Here is a 27,831-nt window from a genome sequence, read left to right as displayed (position 1 = left end):
TCTTGGATAAAGCAACTAAAAATATTCTAATTAAGCCCCGAATCAATTTAATTCCTGGCCTTTCAGCGGTTGCTCACTAATTAAACCCAGTTATATCAGACATGGACATATTGGAGCAAATAACCCGTGAAAAAATATGTTTATCCTGGAGAAAGCAACTAAAAATCTTCTAATTAAGACTCTGATCAAATTTAATTTCTCAACTTTCAGAGTTTACCAACTAAATTAGCCCAGTTATATAAAATATTGTAGCAAATCACATCATGAACCTGTGAAGAAAATAGGATAACCTGATCTACACGGAGACCCTATAGTCTGAATACTTGAGCTGCATCACACCATTTGTATCACTTTTGTATCTATAGAGAAGAAAAAAATAAAAAGAAAGGAGAAAGAATTTTATATATATATATATATATATATATATATATATATATATATATATATATATATAAAGAAATTGAAGGAAAAGAGAATATTTTATTGTATTTTATGGCTACTAAATATTCAATGCCACTCCGACAAGTATCCAAGTTAAAACTGATTAGTTTAAATCCTTATTGTGGAAGGAACAACTTATTAAAGTACCTGAAAGTTGAGGATTTCTGAAAAAACAATCAGATCACTCTCTTAATTTGGATCTATTTGCAGATTTTTTTTTATGAATCCCATATAAATAGTGAAAACAATTCAATTGCTATTTTGACCAATGCAATATTTTATTTGTTCAAGTTGGGACCTCTGAATTCTCGGGTTTTGTCAGAGCAAGCAGAGAAAAATGGGAAATATGCAAAAGACCGGAGAAACCTCTTCAGAAGCCAATATGGAAACAGCTACAAGCAACCGAAGCAGACCATGGATTTGATGTTTCCCGTGTGTGTTTTGCTTGCCACATGTAGAATGTGTTTCTGAGAATGATCTTACAATCGATAGGAAAGGACAAATTTTTATGTGGCTGGTTGGGTGTGACGTGAGTTTAACTCGGCAAATTATATACTCTTCAAAGTAGAAAATTCTCATTATCTTCTTTATCTTGTGTAAAGAACCTCTGTTAAATTCACCTATAGATCAACCCATGCTATTTTTGGACACTCATAAAAGAGGTAAAGAAAGAAGATAATTTAGATTGATCGACCGACCTATAGATCCACCCTGCTATTCTTGGAAGCTGATAAGACCTAAAAATGTTTTACTAAAAACTATAAATAAAAATTTAAAATATTTTTAATTAAAATATAAATACAGTTTGTTTGTTTTTTTTTTGGTTGTATATCTCAATAGTCAAAACAGTCATAATATTATAATTATTATAATATTATTTATACTGGTGATTGAGTTTATACACGTAGAAGGATTTAGGTTACTAGGTTTCCAACCGTCCCTTTGTGGACCAAAGTAAAGTTACACTAAGGGATCCTGTACAACATCCCCTATTAGGCACAGGGATTTCAGTAGGCATCTTTAGACATATCATCAAACTTTCATAAACATCTCATTACCCTTATCCTATCTATTTAGAATCAACTACATAAATCTTTTTTTTATGGGAAAGATCTTTAATTAAACCAAGAGTGCTTACATCCTTATATATAATTTCTACTAAACTTTTAAACCTTAGTCCAAACCCTAAAGATTCCGCTCCTAACATTTCATGGGGATTTAAGTATACCTTATAATTCTAGCAGAAGGCTTAGATCCGTGAATTCGAGCATCGGGCCAAGAAGATCATACATTGCGCCAAGGAGATCAGATGTTACAAGAAGACAATATGCTGATTGGATAATACGTCGAAGGAGAGGACGACGCGTCGAAGGATCGGACGAAGCGCCGGAAGAACCAATGACATGCCGGACAATATAGGATTCGCTTATAATCGATTATGTCTGGATCGAGTTAGTTTAGAGTCTAATTGAGTCGATTTAGAATGTAATTAGGCCAACTCAATTAGGGGTCAACTGGGCCCAAGTTTGTACTATGTTGGGCTAAGTGAAAAGGCCCAAACAGTGACCCAACAAGTGAAATCATAGTGGCACAGTCTCCGAGACTGTGTCAGGCGATGGTACCGCCCAATGGTAGGGTGCCAGGCAGTGGTACCGCCCAATGTCAGGCTGCAGGCGATGGTACCGCCTGTACCCCGAAATCTCGAGGATTTGAATTTTGGCTCCAAGTTTTGAAGTCGTTTGGGGTTTATAAATACCCCAGCTATTCCTGCATGAAATAGCAAGAAAGTTGAGCAAAATTCTGTGATTCTAAAGTTGTAAATCCCATTAGAAAGTTGAGTTCCCTCCTCCTAAAGCTTATAGAGAGTTCTAAGGAAGGTGTGTGAGGGATACCTTGTAAAAGAGAGTTGTAAAATGTTATCTCCTAAACCTATGAAAATGAGAATAGGGTGTAAAAAGGTAGTTGATCTTCGCCCATTGAAGGAAGATCGTTAGTGGATGCCGGTGGCCTCGACGGAAGAGGAATCAGCGGATTGGATGTAGGTCACGACGATCGAACCACTATAAAAATATGGTTTGTATTTACTTCTTGCTATTTACCTTTACTGTAAACTGAATTCTTACTTTCACTACGCTTCCGCATGCTTTCAAGTTAAGCATTTCTGATATCGGTTTTTATCGAACGAAAAGATTTTCAAACTCAACGTTTTTATCCGCTGCACTAATTCACCCCCCCCCCCCTCTTAGTGCCGACTCGATCCTAACAGTTGGTATTAGAGCCAAGAGAAATGACTCTTTTCGACTTTCAATAGGGCTTTTCTATCGTTCGTCCTCCCATGTTCAATGGGATGGACTACACTTATTAGAAAACTCGGATGAGAGTTTTCTTGCTTTATATGGATTTGAATTTATAAAATATTGTCAAAAACAGATTTCAAAAGTCTTCTCTTCCAATGAACGATTGGAATGATTCGGAGAAGAAGACATTCTCTTTGAATGCCAAAGCTATGAATGCTTTGTTTTGCGCCTTAGACAAAAATGAATTTAATCGTGTTTCTATTTGCGAACGGCTTATGAGATTTGACACACACTTGAAATCACACACGAAGGCACTAATAGAGTGATTTCGAGTTGTTTCATATGAAACAAAGCGAAATTATTGTTAGACATATACACCTATTTTACGGATATCGTCAATAGTTTAAAAGCATTTGATAAAAGTTTTTTAAATTTTAAACTTGTTAACAAGATATTAAGATCTTTTCCAAAGAGTTGGGATCCTAAAGTAATGACTATTTAAGAATGTAAGAACTTGAACCATTTTCCAATTGAAGAACTTATCGAGTCTTTGATAACCTACGAAATGACTTATGTGGAACGTGATGAACTTGAGAAGAACCTTCCAAAGAACAGAAAGGATTTAGCACTTAGAACAAATAAAGACTGCTTGAGCGAAAGCTCAAGTGATGATGACTTTGAATTCTTAACAATAAAGCTTAAGAAAATTTTAAAACAAGAATCGAAGAATAAAAATAAACTTAAAAAGAAGAGGTTGCGAAAAAAGAAAAAGACACTTAAGGTGACTATTGAGAAAACGAGCTCATCCAAAGAACAAGGGCAAGGTGGCAAACTGTGCTTTGACGACTTTATGTCAACAAGGTAAGCGACTCAATCGAATCTCTTTTTCCTTAACATGAAATTACTTAGTGCTTTTCATGATTAGTGTTATATATATATATATATATATATATATAATCATGACAATTGTATGTTTTGTAATAATACTTGCACATCAAATAAGATTAATTCCTTATATATTATAAGAAACAATTATGTGTATCTTGATGATTTTGTATTGCTTTTCGGTTTTAAACATGATAGATGGTTTTAATAGGAAAAAAATTTGAATATACTTATATAAAATTAATTACATATGAAACACATAAAAAGAAAAATGTATTATCATTGGAATTAAAATGATAAATCAAATCTCTTGTTTAAAGAAGCCTTATGTTTAATGTGTTATATTTTTGGTCACGATGATTTTGATGATAAAATTTATTTTTCGATATTAAATGATGATGCATGGTTTGATTTGGTATAAAAAGATAAAAGCATGCTTACATAAAATCAATCATAAAATTTGGAACTAAAAGAACTTGAGCTATTTTTTATAGGAATCTATCTACGTTGCCTTTATTGAATTTTTCAAAAAGTAATTTTGATGATGATTTTGGATCTATTTTCATATGACTTGTTTTACTAATGAGATGATATATTCAACTAAATCATTTATCGCATTTATGACTTGTGATATATTCAACATGAAACATCTTTCTTAATGCACGTATGATTCACTCTTTTAAGAGAATATTTATCAAATCGTAATAAGTTGAGATTTTCTTTATATGAATTAAGACTTTTCATTATTCTCCTATGATTCTACTTGCTATATATTTAAGAGAAGCTTTTCGATATAAATCATGAGATTTCTTATGCATGAATCGAGATCATTGATTATTTGTTCTCCTACAATTCTTTTGTTATTTACTAAAGAGAATATCCTTTTCGGAATTCATGACTAAAAATTTCTACCGAAGATCTTTTACTATTTGATCTCCTAAGATTTTATTTTAATTATTTAAAAAAGAGATTTGTCAAGTTGAATCATTTACGAATTGATCCTTTTTTATCTTTCATCTTTCATGTTATGATTTTCATATGATTACCTTTGTATTTATGTGATGCTTAGAGCATTGATGTAAAAAGAAAATGAATTGCACCATTAAAAAGTTCCCCTCTTCTTCTTTCTTGTTTAGAATGAAAAAGGAGAGAGAGAAAATCACTAGAATCTCTTGATAAATCAATTTATGTCATTTTGAATCTTCTGAAAATAATTTTGATGATTTGATGATTTGAATCTAAATGAGATTTTTTTTCCAATTGAATCATGAACCTTCTCTTGATTTCTTAACTTGAGATTTTCTTTTATGAATCAAGATTTCTTGCTCTTTATTCTTGTATGATTCTTGCATTTTGATTTAGAAAATATTTTCTATATGAATCATATCTTTTGGTATTCAAATAATCTTTGATATTATATCTTTCATAAATTGAGATGGTTTATTTATGATACTCTCTTATATTCATAAATTGTATACCTCATCACATTTGATTTAAATTTATCTTTGTCATGATGTGAAAATTGATGTAAAGGAAAAAAAATAGAAAATTATATTCTTCCCTTCTATTTGACAATGACAAAGGAGGAGATAAATTTGCTAGCTTGCATGTTCTAATATAATGTAACACTTGCTAAATTTGCTAGTTTACACATTGCAAAAGGAAGAAAAACTTGCTAGCTTGCACACTTCAAGAAAATGCAAAAACAAGCTATCTTGCACTTCTCAAAAGAGAATAAAGAACTTACTATCTTGAACATCACCAAGAATTGCTAGCTTGCAATCTCAAGAGAAGCAAAAGTTCTATCGTGCCTATCTCAAGAAGCAAAATTTGCACAACTCAAAATTGTTGCTAGCTTGTATGTTATAAAACTTGTATATCTAAAACTTGATAATTGCACTTCTCCTTTTTGTTGATGATAAAGAGGGAGAAGTTATGATGATGATCATGTATAGAATGATGTGAATCATGATTGCTTTGATTTGAATTCAATTTGAATTCAAGGTTTTAACAATATGGCATATTGATAGGGGGAGTTAAGGTCAACTCTATCATCAATTGGTTGTCATCATAAAAAAGAATGAGATTGTTGAATCTCGGATTTTGATGATGAAACCAATTGATAGTGTTTATGATTTAATGTGAGTTTAAGTAATGCAGGACTAGCTTCGATCAGAAAAGACAAATCAATTAAAGTAGGAAGAATCAAACACTGGGCCAGAGCACACATGTCAGAAGATTAGACGTCGGGCCAGAGGATCGGTCGACGTGTCGGCAGAAGGCTTCGGTCCATGAATTCGGGCGTCGGGCCAAGAAGATCGGACATTATGCCAAGGAGATCAACTGTTACGAGAAGACAACATTCTTATTAGGCAATATGCCGAAGGAGAGGATGATGCGCCGAAGGATCAGACGAAATGCCAGAAGAACCAATGACATGTCGGACAACATAGGATTCGCTTATAATCGATTACGTCTAGATCGAGTTAGTTTAGAGTCTACTTGAGTCGGTTTAGAATGTAATTAAGTCAACTCAATTAGAGGTCAATTGGGCCCAAGTTTGGGTTATGTTGGGCCAAGTGAAAAGGCCCAAACAGTGACCCAACAGGTAAAATCGTCGTGGCACAATCTTTGAGACTATACCAGGCGGTGGTACCGCCCAAACACAGTCTCCGAGAGATTGTCAGGTGGTGGTACCGCCAGATTGGGCACCCTGCCACTAGGCGCTACCACAATCTCGGGGATTTGAATTTTGGCTCCAAATCTTAAAGTCATTTGGGGTCTATAAATACCCCAGCTATTCCTGCATGGACTAGCAAGAAAGTTGAGCGAAACTCTGTAATTCTAAAGTTGTAAACCCTATTAGAAAGTTGAGTGCCCTCCTCCTAAAGCTTAGAGAGAGTTCTAAGGGAGGTGTGTGAAAGATACCTTATAAAATAGGATTGTAAAATATTGTCTCCTAAATCTATGAAAAGGAGAAGAGAGGTGTAAAAGGATAGTTGATCTTCGGCCATTGAAGGAAGATTGTTAGTGGATACCAGTAGCCACGACGGAAAAGGAATCGACGAAGTGGATATAGGTCACAACGACCGAACCACTATAAAAATCTAGTTTGCATTTACTTCTTGCTATTTACCTTTATTGCAAACTGAATTCTTACTTTCACTATGCTTCCGCATGCTTTCAACTTACGCATTTCCGATATCAGTTTTCATCGAACAAAATGATTTTCAGACTCAACGTTTTTATCTGCTGCACTAATTCACCCCCTCTCTTAGTGTCGACTCGATCCTAATAGTAAGTACAATCACAACTGACATTTGGACTTGGGAATGTCAAAAATAAAGCAGAAAACGAAACATTTTGCTGCGAATGTAACCTAAATGCAAATGCAACAATTATCTAAGTAGGGTTGTATCCTTTAGCGGTGAAGACCAATCACCCTTGGATGATAAATTCTTAATGAACCACTACCATCTATTCGAACAAAGATAGTTTAAGGAAAAGATGCCAATAGCACTGGTCCAAGGTCTTGAGTTAAGAGAACATGTTGCAGTTTGCTGTTAAAAAGACTAGAACTAGAACGTACAATTCATTAGTAAATAGCAGAAGGGTTTGGATTCATTTACCTTGAAAGATCAGCCTTTCGAAATGTGCCTACGCCTGCAATATGTACAGTTCTTGCTTGCTTATCAAGAAACTACCAATGGAATTCCCCGACTCCATAATAAACTGCTCGTAGAAGGTTCCCACACGCTTACTGTCGACATCAAGTGATAGTTCTTCAATGTTGGGCATTCCCTCTGCTTGAACACCATTTCCACATATGAGAAAGTGGCTGCCTAGAATAAATGATCCAGATGCACGAATTGCAACTCCATCATGCTCATGGGGACGGCATTGAAGTTTTTGCACAACATGAACAATTTTCTCTTGAGGCCGACAACCTGCCAATTTTCTCCGTATATCTGATAGAGTTGAAAATATATCATTCTGCCCAGTGTATGTCTTTCCTGAGAAGCTGATCAGAAAAAGAATGGATATTAGCACATCTACAAGGAAGTTCATTCTCAAAATATATTCAAGGGGCCAATTTCATATGTACCCTCTGGCATAGGTAAATTTTTCAGTGCTCCATTTTAAAGTTACAAATACCATGTGTAGCCACCTTTAGTCAACATACCTTCATATATTACACTCAATTCTTTCACATATACCATGAAACAATTCAAGTTGCAGCATTCAAGAAATTTCTCAATTTTAGAGGATATCCATGACATTCTGATGGGTAATTATGAATTATAGCTTTGAAGAGGCATCTGTGATATTTGCAACTTTAGAACACCAAAGTGCACTTATGATATCAGGATACAAGGAGCAGAAGAAGTATTATGACAAAATATCCACAATGATACAAACATCAATCAGAAAATGCTTAAATTAATCCAATAAGAGCACTACTTTTAACTCTTATGGTTAATCTCTCATCAATTAGGAATCTTATCTTTTGTTTGCCTAGATCATGTAGATGTACAACAAGTGTATGTATATCCAACAAAGATATATATAAAAATACAACTTATTGGGTTTCACATACTTAATTGAGTCAGGTTACTAGAATGAATATAAAAATTCTTTTTAACATTACTTGCTAGTTCCATATCACAAGCTACAGGTTCATAAAAGCATATTACATAAAACTGATCTGTGTAACTATGATGTGGTTGTCTTCCTTACCAGTGATAGATTGGGCCTATGAATTTGAAAAATCTGAAATCATGACTCCCGAGTAGGGATGGAAAAAACAGATAAACCAAGGAGCAGGCTTCTATACACACACATATCTGCACCTAATTGATTTTCTTTTTGGGTGTTCCAACGGAACTTTTTGAGACACTAATGATCCAACAAATAAAAGTTTGTTCTTAGATTATGCCACTTTTGGAGTTATTTAATGATTTAGTGAATTAACAAAAAGGTGACTTGAGTTGGATTTAGCTTGAACCTATCGGGCTGCTACACGAGGATGGACATTTCAAATGATGCAATATTCATGTCACGCACATTCGAAAACATGATACTAGTACATTTTAGATACTTCAAATATAATTTATGATCACTTCATAATACTAGTATCTACAGTTTCCTTAATGCACCCTATACATGCAGAACAAGTATAGCATCTGCGTAAGGCTTGTAAAAGCATCAACTTCCAGCAGTATGTAATCTGGACTTTGGATTATAATCTCTTTAAGGTTTGTGTCAGGGTGTAATGTACTTCTGTGGAAAGACTTATACAAGACCATACTTATGCTCCTCATTAGCTACATATATGACAATCATACAAACAACAACAACAACAACAAAGCCCTAAAGTCCCAACTATTTGGTATCAGCAATATTTTGCTATCAGTGAGATCGATAAAAAATATATGTTTTAAGAGTATTTAAACCTTTATTATAGTTTCTATTAAAGTGTTTTTAAGTCTTCCTCAACCTCTTCATACTAGTAATGATTTCTTCTGGCAGATCTCTTGAGCACATGCTCATAACACAAGTCCTTGAACTGCAAGGGCCAAATTTGTTAACTTCAAAGTTGGTTGATGAAGAGAGGGAAAAACAACTCAAACCATTTCAGACCTGGTGAAAGGTGGCATGTGTCGTCCCGAGAAGTCATGGATGGTCAAAGGGGAATCGATCGATGGAGTCTAGATGTTGCCCGATCTCTGAATATGGAGCCCAAGACCCTGTAGAAGACCAAGACGGGCTTCACCCGCCCTCGATCTCTCCGATGTTTAAGTCAACAATGCCCAAGGTGCAAAGGAAATAGGGTGCAAAACAGAGGTAAATAAATGAGAGTGATTATTTATACCCAAGGTCTTGTGACTATTGGCGGTTGAGCGGTTTAGGTAGTTGTGGGGGTGGCACAACCATCTGCTAGTGTAACCTATTACCAAGGTGGTTCAACTATCGGTCTAGGTGGCTCAACCAATTGCCGAGTGGCTCAACTACCTCTTATGTGGTTCCATGTCACAATTGTCCTGATGAGGTGGCAGTCTTCATTGCTAAGGTGGAGGTGTCCATGTGTTGATTTTGGAATGGTTCATTTTATCCTCGATTTTTCAACACAATGCATGCCACCCTTCGTCGGGTCCGAATTGAGTTGAGTCATTCTTCCCTCTCTCTATCGGGTGACCAACCGTGAAGTTACCAATACCTAATTATTCACAAATATAAACTTTTTTCCCATCATTTTAGGTAATTTCATACATCTAACTCAACATTCTTATCTCAGCAACACAAGTTTTTTATATATGTTGTTCCTTTAATTGCTCAACACTCGGATCTATAAAACATTACTAGTCTAACAACTATCTTATATATATTTTTTTTTTTCTCAAAGATACCTGATTACATAACACTCTGATGCTCCTCTCTATCTTAACCATCTAGTTTTTACTCTATGAATAACATCTTCATTAATCTCTTCATCTTTTTAATTGAGCTAAGATCCAAGATACTAAAATTTTTACTTACTTTGCCCATCCAACTTAACTATATCCTCCTGTCTATTCCTAATATTAACAAAAGTGTATCTATATTCAATTTAATCCTACTTAATCTAAAACCATAGTTTGACGTACTACTGAAATTGTATGGTACAGGCGGTACATATCGGTCTGACAGCTGATCGGAACGTGGATTGCCTTGTACCGGGCAATATAGTAGTTGGGTGGGATGTATTAGGCGATACACCCTTTACCAAGCGAAATGGTTAAAATATGACCACTACTGATCTGTAATTGTAGGATTTCGATCGACATCAATCAAGGCCTAGATTGTATTGGTTTCGACAACTAATTTGAGCAATAGACCCATATGAATGCCTATTAAACCCCATTCCTCCCCTATCGTTTATCCTATTTCAATCTCACATTTTCAAACACTCTTTCTCACTCAATCACACTCTCATTCTCACAAATTCTCACTCGTGTTCAATATTAACAGAAGAACCATTTAGAACATGCTGCAAACTCGTCAACATCCAAAAAAGATAAATCTGTTATCCCTTCCTTATTTGGATTTTTTTTAGTGAAATAAAACTAAATTTGCATTTAGTTCTAACTTCTAACTAAAATACCCTAATTTAAGCGTTTTCCTAATTTTCATGAATTTTTGGAGATTTTCTGAGCATTTTTTGGAATTGTCGACATGTTCTAACACACCATGTATTGTACACCGAGACATACCGGATCGGCCAAAGACTAGTATGGCCAGTCGACACGAAATTGCAATCCTTGTCTGAAACCATTAGTTTATAAAACCATTACTATCTTTATAGATAAGCCATATCATGTCATAACCAAATCTATCTTCCTAAGGGTGTATTAATACAGTCAAATAAGAAAGTTTTTACCTCACATGGGTCCTGTCAATTCACTCTAATAACACAAATATAGATATTGATATCAGTTTCAAATACGAATCAGATTGGTACATAATGACTAATATTTCAAACATTGACAAAGGCATGGTATCAAACCACATAAGTCAACATCAATTGATAATTAATTTTTCATTATTTTTTTCAGTGACACAGAACAGTATACTGTACAACATACCTATACCTAGTGGTCCAAACAATCGCGGAACCTAATATTCAATATTTAAAAGGTTCTCAGTTTCGATGTGTGTACTGGTCGATACTAACAATGCATATCAATCTAAGAGGAAACCAGTACGCAAACCGCCCTCTACCAAGCGGTACCAGTGTTTTGACCCCGTAATGGGCAATACGAGGTTTATACCGGGCGGTAACAGTCGAAATCCGACCGTTACCGAGGCATACCGATCAGTACGCCCTGGATTTCCCGAGGTGTATCAATTGGTACACCATGTATCTCAATCGTTACTGAGGCGTACCGTTTGATACGCCTCGATATTTTTAGATCGTTACCTTCAGGTATTTTTGAAGGTTTTTCAGCTCTTTTTCAATGTACCATCGGGATGCCCCGACATATCGTACCAAGCAAGGCTCGGTACACCGGTACAAATCGAAATTGAGAACCTTGATGGATATTTCTAAAATGTCCAGTATTACATTATAGCTAATGCTTTATCTACATATGAATTATATGATCACACCCTTTAGAAACTATAATCTATGTTGTTAGGTAGAAATGAAATGGTCAGCATGGGCCTGAAGCAACCCTATAATCTCAACAGGCATCTGGAAAATAAAGTTCGATGCACAGCTTAAAGAAAAGAGGATAATTGGCTAGCCTATTACGAGCCCTACTCATAAAGACAACCATACAGCAAGCACAGCATTTCATATGAACTTTATGCATACTCCACTACAAATGCTCGATGCCAATATATGACATGAGTAGCGATATTTATGCATAATAACACTGCAAAGATTACATTCTTCATCTAACTCAACAGGATACCTGAAGGTTGAGCGTTCAGTATAGAATGTTTTCATGTGATGCCAAAGCTCATCAGATCCGTCAAAAAGCATGTAATAGTGAATAGCAAGCATCTGCAATCATACAAATCAATCATCATTAAAAGACATAAGATAGGACATCGATACTTGGGACTTCAATAGAACATGGTTCAATAGTTAAGAAAAATGAGAAGTTACCTACATTGCCTAATATTAACATATGCATGAATGTTTCCTTTGAAATAGTTGATCAAGTTTAACTTCTTTGGAAAAAAAAAACCATACGCATGAATGTATCTCTGTGTAAGCATGTATATATGTCTATATGTTCTCTTAGAAGCCCAAACACAATTCTGGCATATAGCAAGCCCGTGCATCATGAGATGGCAATCAAGCACTTGTAGAAGCACTCAACACTATGCCATTATCCACATGTTTCACATCCAGCATAAAGACTACAATCAAGAATACAAGAAACATGATCGTGAAACAGATCAATGAGCTCACATCTGCTATTTCTTTCAACTTCTGAGTTGGATCAAAAACACTTCTAACATATTCTCTTAAATCCACACCAGAATTCTCATACTTCTTGATAAATGGATGGGATAAAAGCTGCAAAATGAGAATTATTAGCAGAATAGAATACCACTGAAGCAAAAGATGCACATTCAGGGAGCAAAAATGTCACATGGATACTTCTTCAATTATTTTTGCACAATCTGGAGCCGAGGAGCACAAATCACATGAGATAACTTTGTTGAATAATCCATCTATGATCATCTAAAAAGAAGTTAGTTGTGTTTATTATATTTCTAATTCAAAACTGGTATATCTCACAGAACTGCAAAATTATTCGGAAGCATTTTGGAACTTTATGCCTTAAAATAAAATATGAAAGTCAAGCAGAACCAAAAAGTATGAAAGAAACAAATCAAAAGAAAAAAAATTCTAACATATAGAATAAGAACTGAATCAGTTCAATAAGTTAGAATAAACAAGAGATTAAAGATAATGGAAGAAGTTAGCAAAAGAAATTTGCAACTTTGAAAGAAAAGAAGTAAAAAACATAAGAGAAGCATATAGCACTAGGAATATTTCATTCCATTTTACTTGCTATCTTGGCATGATCACACACCAGAACCAATATATCATGGTTCACTAGATAAAGGTTGGTAATAAAGTGACATGAGAGGTGTGAACCACAGTTCCTTGACACACTACCCACTCTGATTTGTTACAACAGAATTTTCAGAGGTCCACTGGCATCAAAACCATATCCTAGATCATGCCTTCAATGATTTTGGGGTTGAACGCTTGAGAGTTGAGACTATACTTGTAGCTTTCGTTTCTCCCAGTTCTTGTTACTTTTTAGTTCTTTTTTGCTCTCTTTTCTCTTCATTTCCCCCTTTTCCTGTACTCATTTCATAATCTTAATGAAATAGGTTGTTATTCCTGCTACCTCTGCCTCAAAAGAAAAGAAAGAATATTAGTACTATGCTGCCCATTTGTTCCATAACTTGCTGATGTATAATTACTACTTATGGAGCTCAGTGGCGAAAAAGATACATGTGGCAAGACCCAAAAATTATTGGGACCAACAACTTGTTTCTATTTTGTATTTAATTAATGCAGTTTTTCTGATAACCTCTCAACTAAATTATCAATCACTAAAGGTCAATTAACAAATTTTCATCAACACATTACTAGATATTATGCCAGAAGTATCAACACATTTTGCCGCTTCCTTCTAAAAGTGCTAATTCATGGCTAGGCTAATTATTGACATATTTGGCCTACAAATGGACATGCTAGCCAGAATGATATGGAGTTATGTCATGTTAGAAAAGTACAACAGGCCCCCATACCAAAGAACCAGAATCCTTGATCGGTAGATAACATACTCATGCTTGTCAGCTGGCAAACTAAAATACAAAAACTTGCTAAAAAAGAAAAAGTAAACAAAAGATTGACAACAGTACTATATAACATTTATCAATAAAGACTGGCAAATCCTGAATCCTGATCGTGCTAATCATTTCACAACTACAATAAATGTTTACTGGAAAACTATGCTACTTCCTAGCAGCTTCTGCTAAACACATGATAGGAATAACATTAAGATATATTATTAACATAAAAGGAATTACATGTCAATATGAAGAGGTCAGGTTTAAGTTCAGTTCCTAAAATTTATTCAGACAAAAACACATACACACACACAAAGGATAATAAGATTTTCTTACCTGTTCAGCTGTAGGCCTTGCATCAGACTCCTTCTGAAGACAGGCATCAATAAATGAGCAGAACTCCAGCGAAAATGAATCTTTTGGAGGCGTTGGTGATGTATCATACAAGATCTGCAAACTCATTATACAGGCAAGGAGTTAAATGTTGCAGTAAACAATCAATAAATTCCAATGAGATTGAGCTAATCGGTCCATGTTTTTTCTTGCTCAGGTTGTATCCATATCCTTGCTACTGTTTCTACTGCTTTCTAATAGATGAACGAGAAGACAGATATAAACACTACTTTCTGATCATCACTCCTTTCATTCAAAAACAAAGCAAAAGCCAGATAACTGCAAGGCGACTTCACCTGATATAATTCAACACTTCCTAGGTACAATTTATAAAATAAGTATCTCAGGCAAGTGCTGTACTAAAACAGTATAATTTTCTCCATTATATATCTGATACAACTACTGAGACATGCCTCATGCTAGTTAGCAATTGTAAGGTTTCAGTGGCATTTTATCACATTGAAGAATGACACATTTTGATTAACCATGCAATGATTAGATTAACACAAATTTTGAAAGAAAAAATAAAATTTCGACAATTGTTACATTAGAGAGAAACCTTCGGGAACCAAATTAAAGGTAATCCATGCACATCAAAGTTCCACATTTGCATGTTCCATAAAGTTGTCTGTTGACAGGTTTATACACAATGCAATTCAATTTTCAGAAAATCCTTGGATATATATATATATATATATATATATATCGCATAGGTGAGAAAACTATGCACAATGAACATTTTTGGGTCAATCATGTAAACATTAACCTGATGCGCAACTAGCGAATTCCAAAAGTAAATATCAAAATAGTTCCTAAATCTAAGTTGCCAATTTATCTAACCACACACACAAATCAGGTTTCCCCAATGCTTTAAACTAGTTTCTGCCCAAATTTGATTCAGCAAAATGGTTTCATACCATCTACAGTTTGGTTCAATTTTTCATAAATCAAATCCATCAGGATTAATAAAGCAAATAATATCTATTGTTGAAATTAGTTTAATATCTCTAATTGAGTAACTTAATAATTTGTAACAAAATTCAGCTGAGTTATTCTAGGCCTAGACCAAGTCATAACGGATCAACTTTGATACTCAACTATCAAAACAATATATATTAGAACAATTAAGACTAACTCATACTTAATTCGAAAGAGCTTCAGCAACATGCATCTTTTGTTTGTTTCTTCATCAAATAAATAAGCAAAATGTGAATCAATCATTCAATAAAGGTAAACCTTTGCCTGAGGAAAGAGGATACTAAGTTATATATTCTGTCTTAGTAGGATACGTATTACCAAGGTATACAGTTTCGAATGATACCGTCTGATACGGGAGGTATGAACCGGTCCGACAGTATACTGGTACGCAGACCGCTTGCTACCGAACGATATTTTTTATTTTATAAATTATATATATATATATATATATATATATATATATATATATATATATATATATAGGCGACGTCACCTCATTTTTCTACAACATTGCCTCGGCGACATCGCCCCGCCTAGGGAGAAAAGAGAAGACGTCGCACATTTTTTTAAATTTTTTTATATATAATATATATATAAATATATAAACAAATAGATATATAAATAAAAGATTATATATATATATATAGGCGACGTTGCCTCGTTTTAATGTGACGTCGCCCCGCTTTGGGAGAAGAGAGGCGACATCGCATATAGCTTTTTAAAATTTTATATATAAATATATAAATAAATATATATATATATATATATATGCGACGTTGCCGAATTTTCTTTTTTTTACTTATATATATATATATATATATATATATATATATACCGCTCAATATACAGTACCATATCGTACCGAGAGAAGATCGAAACTCCGGTACGGTACGATATTTCAATCCTTGCGTATTACTATTTTACAAAATTACTATTTCTATAAATATGAAATTCAAAAATGAAAAAGAAATAATTAATGATCGGTTCACCATTATCCTATTGTTTGTGTGTGTTCCTTAAAAAAAATTGTCCATTTTATTTTTTAACGTCTCAGATAAAGGATGTAGAAACACATAGAAATTGTTGAAAGAAATATAGCTCCAATCCCTATAGAAATGGTAAGATATTTGGTGCAAGAAGGGGTGATCCATATCTTCTTGACTGTAAATATTACAGACCAAGTATCTTCATTCTAAAGCACCATGATATTCAGCCAGTGGGTTTAAGGCTTCAACTATCAATATAATACTAGTTTAAACTCTCCCAACTTTTGCATTTGACAAACACCTTTGCAAAATGTTACACTTGTCGATATTTCAGATAAGCAATTAGTCACTTGGTGTTAAAAAAATTTTAATTAATGATGATCATAACTCATGAGCATTAATGTAGCAGACAAATGGGAAAAAAAAAATCATCTCACCTGCAACATTAGGTTTGCAGGCCCCTCATTTGCCATGTATGGAAACTTTCCAGTACCACATTCTAGTATGGTTAATCCAAGACTCCAAATGTCAGCAGCATAGGAATAGCTCTCATTTCGAATTCTCTCAGGTGACATATATGTGACTGTGCCAACAAATGTGGCACACTGACAAAGAAACAGACTTTACATTATGTACTCTTCTCAAGTTCCATTCCAAAGATGTTATGTAGAAACAAGAAAATTGTTAGCAAAAGTTCAAAAAAAAAGTAGGTACCAATCAAAGTAATAACGTCATGATCACCAACAATGAATTACGGATCACGTACCATAGCCACTGAATTATCTAAACCAGCACTGACACCAAAGTCAGTAATCTTTGTCTCTCCTTTGAGATTTATAAGCAAATTGGCTGGCTTTAGATCTCTATGCACCAGACGTCTTACTCCATGCAAGTAGCTTAGACCCTTTAAATTGGAAATATCTAGGAGATCATCCATCAGGAACAAGAAGTACTACACTATCAAATGGTTAAGATAATCAGATCAACAATTGAAGCAACAGATCCTTACATGCAACAGTTTCTGAACCATACATGAAAGGACAGCCTCCGGTATAAGTTTCTGAAGCCTCAGTATATCTGCAAGTGAACCCCCATCCACATACTCCAGGGCAATGCTGATTTGTCCAGATTCGGGGGTATAGAATGCACCATGAAATTCAACTAAGCCAGGATAACATGATGCCTCACATAGGGTTCTTATCTCGTTAAGAAGCTGTTGCCTTTTTTCCTTCAAAGTGAAAGAAAACATGTAAAAATAATAAGTGTGATGTGCCTATCAACTTCCAGAATGTTCATAAGAGAAAAATATGATAAGTAAATTGAAATTGTACATATTATCAAAGGAATGAATGAGCTCTCATGGAAATTCCTGAAAAGATGATTTCCTATAATATAATAAGAAAACAATCAAACTCCTTGCCCTGTGAGGACATGAAAGCTCTACAACCTTCGGATCTTTCTTCAGTGGGTAGAAAGAAAAATAGGAAACTCAATATGGTAAATTCCAAATTAAGGGGCAGTTCTCATGTGGTCTGAGATATTGTTTCAGATAGCAAATTCTTTGATATGACCTTACCCTTGTTAGTTCTCGAAAATGTATTTAGGTAGAGTAGCTGATTGGACATTTATATTATGTTGCAAACTGCACAATAGACTCTAATTACCAAATATAGCCATAGAATAACAGAGATGAAAGAGAAGGGACAAACTTGTTCATATGAATGCACTTCTGACCAGTTAAGACCTTCAATGGTGGTGAGGGGTTACACCATCAAACAATGGGCTCGTCAAGTAACGACCTTCGGAACATGTCACGCTAACCCACTGATTGAGCACAATTCCATTGGACAGTAGTTTTGGAACATATATTGTGATTGTACATTCATAAACCAAACAAGGGCAATGACTTTTAAGGATTTACCTGGAAAGCATACAAAGTATCTTCCTTTGCCAAAGTGAATAGCATTAAGTTGTCCCCGGCAAATGAGAAAGAAAGAAGGTTGAGTTTCTGATCATTGTACAAAATGACAGTGAACATCCAAAGTCCAGTTTTTTCACACCATAGAGAACTGATCATGATGGTTTATCACAACATATATATAGGAAGTTACATACCCATCATAAGAGAATTGTTCTTGTACAAGTCCCAGATAACCTCAATCTAACTAACGAGTGATAGTATGACTGCATGAATGCTTTAACTTTGAGAGTTTGCTCTGACGTTTTTCTGAGGAGACAAATAAGTTGGCCACATCTTTAATAATACAGTATTGACTTAAGACTACAGTGAGAAAATTATCTGTTGCTAGAATGATTGGATGGTAGAAAATTGAGACATACAGCGAGCAACAGGGATAAGTTGAAGTCCTCAGGTAATCATGTACAATAATCTCTGTTTTTTTTCTATTTTTAGACCAACAAGTAATCAATGGCTAGATTGTAACTGAATAATACTATAATTCCTACACTTAGAACAGTAAGATAAACTGGCCACAGCACACTTATTCCTCTGCCAAAAATCCATTTTAGGGCATCGACTTTGGAAGGATTTTACCAGGAAAAGAAGCAGACCATCTGGTCGATATTTCTAGTATTATCAATAAGAAGTTCATGTCTATAGAATTACAAATAGAACAGTAAGCCTTGATCCTAAATCTGCATCAGAAATTGAAATCTAATCTAACAAGTTAGAAACTAACCAAAGCTTCACTTGATCCTTAGGTCTTCACAACTACCTAGTGGAGTCCATTCAACAAACTGCAACATCACTTTCTCATATAAATCATCTGTTGGATTACTTTAGATTAGATATTTATGTGTAAAGAGAGCACAGATGAACCTATTGCAGCAAGAACAGTGTGACAACATAATGCAAAATGAAGCAGAAGTCATTCTGTCCTATTTTAGGCTTTGTAATAATTTGTTTGTTTAAGTTTCTTTTTGGAAATATATACCTTATCACATGCCAATATCATATACAATTCCACATCATCCACCATGATTGTCTAAAGAGAAGAAAAGGGAATGAAGCTAAAAAAGGATGGATTCGGCAAATGTGTTTGATTGAAGATGATTAAGAAAACTAATCTCAGAAAAAGAACTTGTAAATAATAGGCAAAAATAAAAGTGAAAGACTCCAAAAATAACATGAGATGATTGATCTAAATAATCCTGATTAAAAAATTTAGAACCTTTTTATTTATATTTCCCTATTTTCTTCTTCATGAGTGAGTGGTGTGAGATCACGTTCTTTTCCTAGAATGTGATTCCATTGTCCATGCATGGATCATATGGCGTGAAGGCCTAGGAGTCAAAGTACAGTTTGAGCAATATCTTCTCTCTCCCTTTTTACTCTTACACCCTTATCAAATTAAAAAAAAAATTGTTTTAGCTCTAAGAGTCCCCTCTAGCTCTTATCCTACATCATAGCATTTAAACTGAAGAAGGGTAAAAGATTAATCACTATTACCCACAAAGGTTCCAATATCATGTTACACTGATTTAAACTTTCCGTTATTGTGATAGGATGGATGAATAAATACATTTATGCCTAGGAGAAGAAAATAATCCATTGGACCTATTAAATAACATCAGGAGAGAACAAAAACCTAAGGATCAGATGGTATATACTTGTCTGAACAATCATGAGTACACCTCAACAAGAAAAAAGAAATTTATTTAAACTAAATATATGTGGTAAAACTTTGTAGTTTGTACCAGTACCCACAAAATCAAATTGGTACCTCATGTATCATGAAAAATTTGTTCAATGAAAAATGGAACTGGAAGTAAATAGTTTATATTGGATAATGAAAAAGCAATTCCACTTAAAACAAAACAAGCAAGGGGTTCCCTGTTGATTAGCAATAGAGACATAGCCCCTAAACAATTGTTCAGGGCTAGGATTTTGCAATCTACACATTTATCAAATGCAAAAAATAATGTTGTCGTATGATTTGTATCACCATCAAGCATTAGGAAGCAAAATAAGCATGGAGGTAAACCTTTTCAAATACATTTATCTTCTTCAACGCCATAATCCGATGAATTGGTATTTTAACAGCTCTTTGGACCACACTGCTTGCTCCGCAACCTATGGTTCCAAAAACATGCATTTCATGTGAAGCACAACAGTATGTCTTTTCACCAATTTCAGCTTCATCTCCTATCACAGCTGGATGTTTTTGCAATCCAAGCTCATTAATATTGTACACTCCATAAGATCTGCTCAATAAGTTAACAGTTCCACCATCTGAAACCTTCAAAAAACTGAAAGTCAATATAGTCTTCAATGCAAACATAAAAGTAAGCCATACAAAACCTGAATATGTAATTTCATACAAGGATTTTTGCTCTAATCGTACATGTCTTCATGGGTCAAAACATACAATTTCAACTTTGTCATAGGTAGATATGGCTAGGCATATTTTAGCCTATGCTGACCTCCACATGGGAGTGTTGACTGGCCCAACATTGATTGGTAGCATTCTAGGAAGATATCCACATAACATCATGACACGATATAACAATGAACAATCCTTCATTTTAATCATGCGTAAGAAGCTTCATAAATGAAATGTAATAGCTAACAAACTTGACGAAGGAAAAACTGACAATCCCAACAAGTCCATCACCACATAAAAGACATAATACATACATGAATGGAAGTCATCTGTAGGTTACCAGCTTGAACTTCTAAAGCAACACTCAGATGAACTCCCAATACATTAACAACTGAAAACCTCAACAAAGATCAAGATCTAGAAAAGAATTCGATAATGAAGCAACCTATAGAACGTGGGGGACACAAGAGTAAATGGTGATGAATAACTCCATAGATAAGTAGCTATCTGTAGGCATTAAGTCATGGTATAAGTTCATCTGCTGTCTAAGTCTCAGAACTCTATAGCTCCTAAATTTTTTTTTTACAAGAGCTCAGTAATACCTTATATCATTCCATGTCAACACAAACAGACTATGAAGACCAGTAGATATAGATCACAAAAAAGTAAGACAAAATTGGTGTTCTAAGCATGATTTGCCTTACTGATCCACACCGGTGTACCAATCAATCATTGGTATGGTACATACCATACCATAGCGACGTACTAACACATGGTATGATGAGACATAACAACAAACCGGTATGTATGTACCGGTCCTCCATCGGATCAATATGTACCACCCATATCGGACGATACGTCATGGTATGACAAACCTTGGTTCTAAGTAAGAAGAACTTTCCTATGGAAAACTAACTAGTAAAATTTTGCAATTCCAAGAATATAAAGAGACTTATCTATGTGGTTGATGGACTACGTATAAAGGATAAGCTTATTGTGTGCTTTTTTCCATAAAACAGAAGCAAGTTATTTAAACACATACGAGAAAGCATCGAAAGCTACCATTAAAAAAGTCAATGAGAAAAAAAATCCACAAAGGTTATAGCTACAACTAGGAACCCAAAACCATTAACGCTTCAATTCATACTAGAAATATAATGTAGCATGTGGCTGAGAATCAAGAACTTTGGCTAAGGGATCAAGAACTGCTTTCCATGCTTTTTAATCTTAAAGATCACCCTACCTTGGGAACGTTATTTCTAGGTCCTGAAAATTATTTATTTTTGTTGTTGACAAGGAGAGACAACAATTCAAAAGAACCTCACCAAGTTGTCCTTGTCATCTAATACAAGTAACATGTTGTTTTTGAAGATCTATTGAAATCTCCTTGTAACTACAGTAGCCCGTCATGATGCATTGCAATATGAACTTTCAGCACTAACCACCTCAGGAATGTATCATATTAAATGCAAATTAAAGCTGTCCTTTGGGCCTAGGTTGATCAAAGCTTTTTAGGTTGAGTTAAAGTCATGATTCTTATTTTATCTTTTTATCAAAGTTTCATCCTTATTATATTTATTGCTTCACAGAGCATTTAGTTCCACGTAAAAGTTGTAGACTTATTTTGAAGTCCTCATTCTGGAATAGTTTTGGTTGGAAAAGTTCCCAAGTACTTAAGAATCAAGTCTTAGAGGGCACATATATCTCCTTGCATATTTCTGAAGGGCTTAAGAATTCTTTTTTATTTTTTGGAACTTTCAATGATATTAAGATCCTGTAGACTACAGAAAAAGTTGTCCCTTCAGATGTAATATAGACTTTGACTAATATTTACAAGAAGTATTGAAGGAGGGTTTTCTTATTTCCATAAGGTTTGAGGCCATTCAGTATTTTCTTAGATGCATGAAATTTATCAATTTAGAGCATGTCTAGTCCCTATATCTTTAGTCTTTCCAATCACTTAAAACTTATAAGTTGCATTTTGCCCACCTCTGTTCAAGGATATTTGCACATTCCTCACCTACATTTGGATTTATTCAGTTCCCTGGTTTTACCTTTCTGTTAGCACTTCACATTTGAAAAAGATGGAAGCATCCTTGGGAAGAGGTGAATTCTAATAATAAACAGATTCCATCATTTGCCAACATTTTTTTTCCTTATTATGATATGCAAACAAAAAAGCAGGCAGACAAAATACAGGTGGAGAAAGTGCAATTCCCCTTTACTTATCAAAATTTTAGCAAATTAACTATAACATTCGATATAGAGTTTATAAAAATCTCTTTCCTGCCGTTGAACTTTACATGATAAGCCTAATTCTTTACAAAAAGCCTCCAGTTGCACTGCTGACGTCCCAGTTCAACCCAATATTTTATAACAAAAGCTTTTCAATCTAACTTTGCACGTTGCTGTCAAATTTCAATTTCTAGCATCCTTATTCTTTCTTTTACTTGGAGATTTAAGACTATAGTCTTTTAAAAGCCTTGATAAACTGTGTCCCGTGGAACATATTTCATTAGATTGGCATTAAGGTTTTCTTTTCAAATACTTACAATTAGGAGTATGAACATGTACCTATGGAACTACATACTCATGTAAGAACATTTGTAAATTTAATCAATGTAAGACTCAATGTATACCCACTCAAATGCTCTAAGTCAAGATGAGAGACATCAATCGAAATCCAATAAAAAGAATAATAAGTTAAATTATCGTTAATTCTGGTTAACTTGACATTCTATCATAAAATTTTGCTTCTCAAAGAGACTCAAGAAATAACCAATCAAATTTACACTTACCATATATGAATCACAAGGATCCATAGACATTCCAAATGATGGGTCATTTTCCGAATCAAATAAGGGCTCCAACTTCTTTTTCAGCTCCTCTAAACCAGCCATAAGAACTCCTTATCACTCTGATCTAAATTTAAGATTAAGAGCAGAATCAAGATAATGACTGGGAGAATGCATGTATAAAAATAATCAGCTTCAAAAGAAAGATCATCAATAAAGGTAAATGGGGGAAACAAAATATGGCTACTATGCCTTTTTGCAGAGGTCAAATAAATCTCATACACAGACCAAATTTCTTCAGAAAGGCATACTAAAACATTGAATCTTAGTTCTCTTACACATACCAACATTATTTTTATACACAGACCAACATTATGTCACTCATGATATATATCAAAACTCGTGCTCTTCGATGCCAGGTCTCCCTGAGCCTTTGAAGTCACACATAGAATCAAAAACTAAGTATCATCTTTTTAAGGCTTAAAAGTTCAACCTTAACTGCGCTCATCATCTAGTGATAAACTCATCTATGGATTATTTTTGGAATTGTGCAATTTTTAGGGTAAAGTGCAAGTTGACTTTAACTGGTTAGATTCCCTCTATAAATATTAGAAGAGTTCAATGTTTGTCAGGATAGTCGGTCCGTAATTGTAGCAACTGCTGGTTTAATAAAAATTACGAGTCCTGAGTAGTATAAACTAAGAAAGTTTTGAGAGTTACAGAATCTTTTAGAATATTAAAGTCCATTTTAAGCTAAAGATGTTTGCTTGAGCTTGAAATAGTGGAGGAGCATGGATGCTCTTCTGCAGTAAGTCACTTGCCCACAACAGGGTATATAGCATCACATGCCACAGCCATGACATGAAACCCCTTGTCTCGTTGCTTCTGTGATTTTATCTATTGGAGCACCAAACTCATGTGCTCATAGGACCAACATTATGTCACTCGTGATATATATCAAAAGTGAAACAACAGAGGCCAGCTAAAATTCCTCTATACCTATGGGCCTGAATTTGTATCCACTAAGAATCCTCATATAGGACAATTTGTGGCTATTGTGAGGCCAGCTCTGAGTAATAAAATTAAATCTCTGTCACAAAAGTGTCCTTTCAATTGAGTTGGTTTCAGATTGGATTGTCAACATCATACTCATGGGTTGTACAGAATTATCATATTATGGATAGGCATCCAACATCACAAAGATAAATTTTAGAAGTTTTAAAGGTTCAAAGATCAAGTAGAACAATCTTACGGATTATTCTAGAATGAATCTTAATGTAGGCATACTCCTTGCTGAATACAGTATAATAAGCATGATGCGTCTATAGTTAGGTAAATGACACTTGAATCTCCAAGAAACCTCCATTGCTTCATTGTAGGAATTTGATATTGTCCCACCCTCAGGAAGAGCCACCAATTAAATGAAGCATTTTGTTGCTCAATTTCTTAAAACATTTGAATATGCAATGACTTTACCAGGAAAAATCTTTCCATAAGTTTGTACTTCATGCAACTAGGCACAATAGGACTGGCCAATTCTTTACTTATCAGTCCCAAAAATGAACCCTTATTTTAGAATTAATTAGATTAAAAAAATAGTTTAGATTGTCTTGAACACGTCCAACTCAATGAATTCGCTAATGTGGCTTGCATATATGACAACAAACATACTATACCTAAACCTACCCATGGATACCCTTTGAGTCGGGTGCAAGTTCGGTGTTAAATAAGAGAGAAAAACTACGACATATGTCAAAAGAAAGAAGTGCAAGATTGTTCATCGCGGCACAGGGTTGCTTTGAAGTTAAGTAAAAAGGAATCAAATTTCATAAAAGTCCCACCCAAAGTCATGTTAGTTATAATAAATAACTTCAATTTCATCCAAGTAACTGAATTCTAATCAGTTATCACTGGAATTGCACAAACAAAAAACTACAAGTCCTGTCTTTTACGATTGAGTTCATATCAAACTGCGTCTTTTGAATAGTAGTGATGCAATGCATGATTTGAGGCTGAATTTTAAAGTATGCACTGAAAAAGATGCTAATTCGAGAAAACCATAAGCAATTAACGGGTTCAAGCAGGACCGGATTCGCTCGGATCAAACCCTCTCCCACAAGAACCAAAATTTGAGAAAAAGATGCCGATTTGTTTGCCAAGAAAGCGCTTTAGAAGCAAAGAAGTCCAGTACTCAACATATTGCGGTGATCGAAATGGAATGGACTGAATGCAAAGTCCTCACCTTCTACGCTCGATCCCGTCACTTTGGAACAAGTCTTCTTCCGATCACGATTGACCGCTGAAATCTTCGAAGCTTTCTCTCACATACCAAAAGAAGGCAGCGGGTGGCGTGGAGGGTAAGAAGGCAGTCGTAGGGTCGATGAGCAATCGATCCAGCGGCGCGAGAGGGCAGACTAGACAGGCGGTGGCGAGGACAGCGGCGGAGTTTAGCAGAGGCTTGTCGAATTGTCGGATCCTGTGCAATTTATTTGTAAGTCTCGTCCTGATCTGACTGTTCATATGTAAAGAACGTGGATCCGGTTGGGTGTTTCGACGGTCATGATCTGAAGTAAGAGCTTTCAACTTTAGTTGTGATTGGAGAAGATCCTTGACTCTTCCCAAACTACCCATTATCGGCCACGTGTGATGCCATGCGGGGAACGCTACCATGGGCGTTTTGCTTATCTAAATCAAAGATAACTCTGTTCACCACTCTTCATACCCGTTTTGTGACCGGAGAATTCAGACCTCCCAGTTGCGAGGCCCCGCATATTCTTCTCAACAACATGGAAATTGGGTAGGCCAACAATATGGTAATAAGCGCATTCCTCCACGTATTCTGCTCGGCGTCTCGATTGCGCCGGCGACTTAGCTCACGGCCAGGCATGAAGAAAGCCAAGCCCAGCGGTAGAACGATAATACTTTAGCAGAAGATGTTGAATAGCTTCTACATACATTAAATGTTTTGCTTTCTTCCTTGAGAAGCTCTGACATTTGCATGCCCTCCTTCCAATCTCGTACATGTCAAGCTTAATAAGCATTAAATTCTTCTGGAAATCAACTTGTTATCATTGATTGTTGCATCTCTTTTTCTTGGTTGCTATATTATGCTGACCACACGGATTTACCTCATCAACACTAATAATTTCATCAGGTTCGAAGTCTCATCGAGGGTAAAAGTAAGAAGGGAAACCGAGGAATGCCGAAAGAAGTTTAATGCATTATCTGCTTTAAAAAAATATTATCTGCTTTTTCTCATTAATAATCTACAATTTCTGTTTTTTTGAAAATCTACATGTGCTTGCATACATTTTTGCTCACGCAAAGGTAGGCGGTGTATTTCTTTTTGGTGAGGATAACAATTATGTGTAGTAATGTAATTTAGCATCAGGCTTAAGAAGATTTTTGTTGATTTCTTTTGATTTTCTAGTACATCATTGTATATTTTCCTTCAGAATAGGAAAAGAAAAACTCTAGAGTTAATAGTTTGGCTATTTTATTAAAAGCAAGAAACAGGTCACTGCAACTGCCGTAATGCTTGCAATAGATTTATTCTCTAGGGTTAATGGTTTGGTTATTTTCTTGAGATCAAGAAATAGGTCACTACGTACTGCTGTAACACTTGCAGTAGATTTATTGGTTTGGATGCCCCAGAATGCATGTTTTCTGTGCTTAGGATTAATTATTTTGACATCATCTAGCTGTCCTTTGATGTCAGCGGTCTTTTTCTTTCCCCTTTTGAAGAACATCCTTTCTCTTCATACAGCAGTTAGTGTTCATCCAAAACTTCTGGCAGATTATTATTATTATCATTAATTTCGATTTCTCTTCATAACCTGAATCTTCAGCTCACGGTCGATCTATGTTCAGTCATAGTGTTTGGATCAAGAATGACATTCAAGCTCATAGTAGTATATCTACGACGTTGAAGTCTTCTGATGGTATGGCCTTTCCTTCCTAGCACATAGTGACTGAGAGAGACTCTTGAACACTGGAATTACATTATTGAAGACCCGTACAAGGTCATCTTCGACACTTGAGATCAAGGACAAAAGAGAAACACCAGGCAAGCGATTAGAAGCCCGCAGCACGCTACAAACAATACCTTGTACGTACAAGACTGCATACTAGAAGGAGCTCAGCTTCTCCTCCAAACCGGGGGATGGCAAACTTGAATTCATGAAGACAAGAGGCCACGTTAACACTTTTCAGCAGGTGGGGATCGGAACGCCGCAAGATTTGGCCACCTTCTTGCTGTTATCCGAGTTGATGTAGCCTTTCAAGTTGGGGTTCTGCTTGTACTGGCAAAAGCAGGGCCGCTGCTCCTTCAGCTTCGCGCAGCAACCAGCAG

The 27,831-nt window shown here is 35.1% G+C and overlaps 1 protein-coding gene across 7 annotated transcripts; it reads right to left on the bottom strand.

Moving 5' to 3' along the window:
- Positions 1-341: 341 nt before the first annotated feature.
- On the bottom strand, positions 342-25,943 carry LOC103998348 (mitogen-activated protein kinase kinase 3). Of its 7 annotated transcripts, XM_018831097.2 has the most exons (11): positions 25,723-25,940; positions 23,484-23,607; positions 20,347-20,601; positions 17,352-17,570; positions 17,109-17,246; positions 16,780-16,947; positions 14,322-14,435; positions 12,583-12,690; positions 12,077-12,168; positions 7,253-7,644; positions 342-359 (listed from the first exon to the last, which is right to left on the bottom strand). In XM_018831097.2, exons 2-10 carry the CDS (start codon positions 23,583-23,585, stop codon positions 7,281-7,283), a joined length of 1,560 nt encoding a protein of 519 aa, XP_018686642.2. In that variant the 5' UTR covers positions 23,586-23,607; positions 25,723-25,940; the 3' UTR covers positions 342-359; positions 7,253-7,280. The 7 variants fall into 7 exon arrangements, with proteins under 7 accessions (XP_018686642.2, XP_064982173.1, XP_064982174.1 ...); XM_065126101.1 differs by lacking the exon at positions 342-359 and having other exon boundaries at positions 7,102-7,644; XM_065126102.1 differs by lacking the exon at positions 342-359 and having other exon boundaries at positions 7,102-7,644; positions 23,484-23,602.
- Between the last annotated feature and the right edge of the window lie 1,888 nt (positions 25,944-27,831).

Source organism: Musa acuminata, chromosome BXJ2-9, assembly GCF_036884655.1.
Source record: "Musa acuminata AAA Group cultivar baxijiao chromosome BXJ2-9, Cavendish_Baxijiao_AAA, whole genome shotgun sequence".
Classification (NCBI taxonomy): Eukaryota; Viridiplantae; Streptophyta; class Magnoliopsida; order Zingiberales; family Musaceae; genus Musa; species Musa acuminata.
Note: the sequence above shows the minus strand (reverse complement) of the source record. Positions and strands in the feature narration are given on the sequence as shown.